The 6,737-nt window shown below is 38.1% G+C and overlaps 1 protein-coding gene across 3 annotated transcripts in view; it reads left to right on the forward strand.

Annotated features, from left to right (window-relative positions):
* The window catches only part of gpcpd1 (glycerophosphocholine phosphodiesterase 1), a 50,452-nt gene extending 48,967 nt beyond the window's left edge, over nucleotides 1–1,485 (forward strand). For all 3 annotated transcript variants that reach the window (XM_080200059.1, XM_080200061.1, XM_080200060.1), the window contains one exon: nucleotides 286–1,485. In XM_080200059.1, the coding sequence (XP_080056185.1) occupies nucleotides 286–529 (244 nt within the window). In that variant the 3' untranslated portion in view covers nucleotides 530–1,485. The remainder of the gene's footprint in view (nucleotides 1–285) is intronic.
* The last annotated feature ends 5,252 nt before the right edge of the window (nucleotides 1,486–6,737 follow it).

Below are 6,737 nucleotides of genomic sequence, written 5' to 3' on the forward strand. Positions count from 1 at the left end.
AGACAGCTACAAGCATACTTTTTTTTATAAGCCATTAGTCAATAGTAAGCTGGGATTGTGGTTTTTTCCCCCTTCCATCTTCCCTCCCAAGTCCAGTGGCATAAGATCAATTGTGCTCTGAAGTTGCTAACTCAGTATCCACTGAGGTTTGAAAGTAGACCTTCGTGATTTTACTAGTTTGAACCATTCTTTTCTAAATTGCAATGATTTTGTTTCTAAGCATGTTAACTGGAGTATTTTAACATTCTGCGCACTTGTGACAAATATTTTATTCATTTAAAACAGGATCTGTGACTTACTGCTGGGACAGACCAACATCTTCCAAGTAGAAGAATTAGATGAATTGAAGCAACAGTTGTCAGAGGAGGCATTTGTTGATTGCACATGTTCTGATGTCAACCATTATAGTTGCCAGTCAACTCCTGTGGACAATTTCAATAGGAGCAGTTATCCAAGCGAAATAAAGAGTTGTGAACAAGAAGCATACAGTACAGAATCTGACTCTGGGCAAAGTTGCAGTTCATTTTGATCCAACCTCAATTTGATCCTGCCACAATTTTTTGTTTTTTGTCCCTCAATCCACCGTGGCATGAACAATAATTTAGTTCCTTAGTTTTCATATTGCTTATTTTTTTTAAATCATTTTGGTTACTGTATATGCAGTTTCTTCAGCGGGGAGCGATAGCTTTTTTATTTTGTAATATATTTGTGTGCCATTTAAGTTTTATTATAGTGGGGGCATTTGCATTATGCAGTTATGTCAATGTTTACACTTTACATTTATTCTGTTACCTTCTGTAGTTTGTGCATTGATCTCAGATTTGAGTGTATGCATTGTAATTTTCTTTTCTACTTTGGGGGAGAAAAGCTCAATTGTTTTCATGGAAGTTAACAAATAGAAATTATTACAATCACCAGCTGTGGTAATATATGGTCTGTTTCATGGGTATGATGAACGTTACTTTCTTTGCCATTAAGTGTGCATTTTATGAAACAAATTATGATTATTTTTATGATAATCAGAAATGGAGGCCAAATGTTAGTTTGCATTGGCTGAATTATTTTTTTACGTTAGATGTTGTAAAAGCGTACGCATGGTTGTTCCAGGTCTCCACCGTCCATGCCACAAAACCTTTAATATATGAAAGGTTATTCACCTGAGTGACAATTATATTTTTCGTTTTATATGTAGTTGGGTATTGGCTTCACCATTTTACCTTGTGGAACACCGCTGCTGTATAAATGAGAGAAATAATGTTACAAGGAACAAAACTATTTATTAGAATATTGTGAATTCTTTTCAGTATGAAGAGTAATCTTGCAATTCACCTTTGGTGTTTAAAAATGTCAACTGTTGGTTTCTAAAATCCATAAATCAAAATTTCTGCTATACAGGCTGAGTACACCTCTTGCAATCATACCTTTCATAAATTTGACATTGTACAGATAGTAAATTTGCTATTAAAATATTGTGTTTTAAGAATAGTGAAAGAATTGTGACTTTCTATTGTAGTTTATGAAGTAAGATTGAAAAGAAATATGCTATACTTGCATGGAATTGAAACAATAATTCAGCATTAATTGTTCTAATTCAGCATAAATATTAATCTCTATAAAATGAAAGTGAAATGCAACACCATACGGTTGTATAGGCTAATGCTTGCAGTGGTACTGCACTTTTCAACTGGGCAAAAACATTGCATGTATTGCTGGAGTTTTGGAAATCTATTTCCATAGTATCCACACTTATCTCACAAATGATCATTTGATGATTCTGTAAGTTACTTTGCAGTTCGGGTAAAGATTCTAATATGAGCTGTGATCAAAATTTGAGCAACTTGATGACCTCATTTGTTTCCAAGATTTGGCTTGAACTTTTAACACCATGTAACCTTTAAACCACTAAATAACCTTTTTTTTCACAAAAATCGACTGTTAAGTCCATATTTGCATGAGGATACCCATTGATGCATCCTGAGGATCCAAGTGCACATTAAATTTCTACATTATTACAACTCAGCATTTATAGTTTACTCTTGAATTTTGCCAATTCAAGCATAATTCTTTGAATTAATAGAATCAACTATAATTTGTACTTCAATTGTTAGTGAAAGATCAACAATTCAATTTGCTGTAAAATTGTTCAGTATATCATTTTTGCATTTCTGCATAGGCTTTCAGTTGCTCAAGATCTATAAATCTCTTCCATATGCCTTGCTTTGGCAAGTGTTGGATTAATAGAAATTTTGCTTGTGTCAACTCTGCATTAATTTGTTCAATACCATCTTTACTGCAGTCCAAGACAGCACAGCTGTAATCATTGCTTGTTTGTGCCTACAGTTATGGTGTGGAATTCTACAAATGCTGCAGAATTTGAGATATGCTGAAAGGAGAGAGAGAGAGACACTTGAAAATTTTCACCTTGCGCTCACCAGGACTGGTGCAAGAATACCAGATCTCTGCAGAAACAGTTGTATTGCACAATGAGAGGGTGCTGGTTGGTTGGCAAGCGGACTCTGGTCAAACGTGTTACCATGGAGGATACAACAAGGAACAGTTAACAGCCAGGCTTTTGCTTCAATTCAAAGCAGACAAGTCAACTGGTTTGAGTTAAAGCAAAGGTTTGACAGTTATCTGATGTGTTCTCCGTGATAACATCTCAACCAGAGTCCACTTGCCAACCAACCAACACTACTTATGCAGTATAAATAATTCCCTTTTTGAAATTTGGTATTCTCACATCTGTCCCAGTGTGCGCAGGACAACGTTTCACAGCATGGAAGTTCTGTACAACTAAGCAGAATTGAAAAGGATCTAAAGCTAGCAATTATATTTTTTTGTATGCATGTGCAGCAGGTGTGTGAATCAATATAATTGACCATGGGTTCTTGCATATTTTTTCACTTAAATCTCCCAATTTCTATGCATGAAAAAGTAGTTTTGGAATCTTAAAGACTGAAACCGCTTCTGTGTACTCAGGAAATATATAGTCAGGCATGGATTGACTGTAACTTTGTTCTTGTCCTACCTGTTATACATAGTTGTATACTTAATATAGAATAAAATCATGGTTATTTATGCCATATCTTAAATGAAATAGAAATACGCAATTGTTTCTGGGTTTCTCTGGCACCTTGTGCATGCCCCTCACTCAACCATGCTTTGCCTTTCTCTTTCATGCATCTTAGAGCCTAACTCTTTGCCTAAACGTTTTGTCTCGTTAGGCTCTGGAAATTACTTTGGATGTTTTTAGTTTGTTGAAAGCTTCCTTTTTGGAAAGTGTTGGTATATACCTGGCATTTGTCAACACATTTGGAAGGGCATGGGAATGACTACACTAAACAGAGGTCGTAGTCTGATAGTACTGTCTTTTTGATTGGCCACTATTCCATCTCATTACCTCTTTTATTCATTCAAAGGACATGGGTGTTGCTGGCTAGTCAGCATTTATTGCCCATCCTAGTTGACCTTGAGAAAGTGATGGTGAGCTGTCACCTTGAATTGCTGCAGTCCATCTGCTGTGGGTTGACACGGTCCCATTAGGGAGGGAATTCTAGGCTTTTGACCCAACAACAGTGAAGGAATGGTGATATTTATTTCAAGTGAGGAGGGTGAGTGGCTCGGAGGGGAACTTGCAGGTGCTGATGTCACCATGTATCTACTGCCCATGTCCCTCTAGATGGAAATGGTCATGGGTTTGAAAGATGCTATTTAAGGATCTTGAATCAAAAGGGCAGACTTGTTAATCCTATCAACCCTCTTGGATTTAGAGTTAAGCATTCGACCCTTGCGCAATCATTAGGTCATGTGCACACACTGGTTTCAGAAATAAGGGGAGTTGGAGTCTAATATTTTCCTAGTGTAGATTTTAAAATGCTAGTGCGTGACTTAGGTTAGTTGGTTTCAGTCAGATGCTACAATTATTAAATAGCTTTTTGTTCAGAGGCAGCAGCATGTTTCCTCTGAAGTTTTCTGGACAGCACCTTTGTCATCTGCAATCTCTTGTGGCCAGCAGTCTTACCTTGAAAAACTTAATGCACTGTGTTCCCAAGAGGTTTTGTGTGAGTCATCTTGGCAGCCATTGTTTCAATATCCAGTACTTTGTAATTTTAATGTTGCTTCCTTAGGTGGTGATTTCCAATGGGTGTCTGGATTATAGGAAATGACTCTTCACATACCTGATTTGTTGGCTTCTCATCTTGGGATGTGGCCTTGCATTCAAAAGCAGTTTGCTCATAATTCAAATTGCAAACTTTTCAGTGGGTTGAAAAATCATATTTTCAAAAATAAAGCCTGGTCATTGGGCCATAACTACTATAACAAAACTGCACTAAATCTACACAAATGGCACTTCGGTTCATAGTCTTGAATGTTACAACATCCACATACTTTTATAAAGGTTATTTCTTGCCTCTACCATGCTCCCTAGGAATGCATTCCAAACTGCCACCATCCTCCTACCCCAAAACCTTATGCCCTCATTATTGGCCCTTCACCTAAAGGGAACAGCTGCTTCCTATCCCCTTTTTGTCCATACCACTCATAATCTTATACATCTCAATCAGATCTCTCCTTACTGCCATCCTGTCCCCCTCCCCAAGCTTCTTCTGCTCTAAAGAAAACAAAGTCTAGCCAGCCTCTATAGTTCAAATGCTCTATTCTAGCAATATCCTGGTGAATCTTCTCTACACTCTCCAGTGCAATGGTGTCCATCCTTGGCATGAGGTGAAAATTCGAAAAGCAATTGAATCTGCAGTTGGGATTGATGAGGATCACAGAAATTAAAATCCTCGTAGGAGGCACAAACACTGACACAGGAAGAGGCCATTGAGTCATTGGTGGCTCTCTTGTCAAGTGATCCAAATGTCCCATTATCTCCTTAGCCCTTACAAGTTTATTTCCTTCCCATTTGCTTTTAAAGTCATCCATTGTCACTGCTACTACCACTATGATAGGTGGTGAAATCAAGTTCATTACCATTCCTCGCATAAGATGCTATAATTTCCCCTGCATCTCTTGCCCAAATTCTTTAGTGTGCCCTCCAGCATGTATGTACTAGAGGGGAAAGGTTTTCTTTGCCTACCTTATTCTAATTTGTCCTAATCTTGGACCCCTCTATCAAGTTTTCCCCTTGATAAATTAAGATGGGATAAATGGATTTCCTTGTCTATCATTTCTCAATTATCTGCTGCAGCTTCAGTGGAAACAGCAGAGGAGTCACCATTTAGGTGGTAGAATTTCTCCAGATCACAACATGGAGTTCCTCTTTTCAACAGTTCCATCAGGAAGCTACAGACTAACAATTGGATATGCACAAGCATTTAGCTTGGTGCAGGACAAGTATGTGCCATTAAGGAGCAAGAATTCTTACCAGGTGAAACAGTCATGGCAGACTGAAGATAGAACAACAAAATTAAACCCCATAATGGAAATGCAAAGCATAGTGTGGGTACAGGGGGCTGAGGTATATCTAAAGAACAGCAAAGGTAGGCAAGATTTGCAAAAAGAAATCCATGAAGAAATGTGCAAGGCACATCAAGATTTACACAAGAATTATTTTAGAATAATTCATAGTCATACGGGTTTACAGCATGGAAACAGGACCTTTGGCCCAACTTGTCCATGCCACCTGTTTTTTAAACACCTAAGCTGGTCCCAATTGCCTGCATTTGGCCCATATCCCTCTATATCCATCTTACCCATGTAACTTTTTAAAAGACAAAATTGTACCTGACTACCTCTGGCAGTTTATTCCAGACACTCACCACCCTCTGTGTGAAAAAATTGCCCCTCTGGACCTTTTTTTTTTGTATCTCTCCCCTCTCGCCTTAAACTTATGCCCTCTCATTGTAGACTTCCTACATTTGGGAAAAGATATTGACTATCTAGCTGATCTATGCCCCTTATTATTTAATAGACCTCTATAAAATAACCCCTCAGCCTCTTACACTGCAGAGAAAAAATTCTATCCGGCCTCTCCTTATAACTCAAAACCATCAAGTCCCAGTAGCATCCTAGTAAATCTTTTATGCATTCTTTCTAGTGTAATAATATTCTTTGTTTATTAGGGTGACAAGAGCTGTACACTCCAAGTATTTCAAGTGTGACCTTACCAATGTCTTGTATAACTTCAACAAGGCAAGGTGATGTAGTAAATGGGAAAGAAATGGCAAACTTGTTAAGTAAGTTGCCACTTTGCCTCAGATTTCACCCAAAGGGAGAAAAGTAAAAATTCTGATATTCCAAGGAAAAGAAAAAATAATGATACTTAAAACGGATAAGTCACCAGGATCTGCTGGCCTCCCTTGCTTTTAAGAGGCTTTGTTGAGGAAATTGTAGATGTTTCATCTTTAATCTTCCAAAGTGCTCTCAACCATCCTCATCCAATCTGGCCTACATGTGACTTCAGGCCCATAGCAATTGGTTGCCTCTTAAAATGCCCTCTGACGTGGCCTAGCAATGATGTGGAGATGCTGGCGTTGGACTGGGGTAAACACAGTAAGAAGTCTGACAACACCAGGTTTAAGTCCAACCGATTTATTTGACAGTAAACTCACAAGCTTATCAAATAAATCGGTTGGACTTAAACCTGGTGTTGTCAGACTTCTTACCGTGGCCTAGCAAGCCATTTGAAAAGAAATTTAGGAATTAACCTTCTCGGCTGGAAAAAGTTTAAAGGTGATTCCATTATCTAAGAAGCGTGAACGAGAGAAACCAGGAAATGGGAGACGGTTGGG

The sequence above is a fragment of the Carcharhinus amblyrhynchos genome, chromosome 12 (assembly GCF_965287045.1).
Source record: "Carcharhinus amblyrhynchos chromosome 12, sCarAmb.v2.hapA, whole genome shotgun sequence".
NCBI classification, from domain to species: Eukaryota; Metazoa; Chordata; class Chondrichthyes; order Carcharhiniformes; family Carcharhinidae; genus Carcharhinus; species Carcharhinus amblyrhynchos.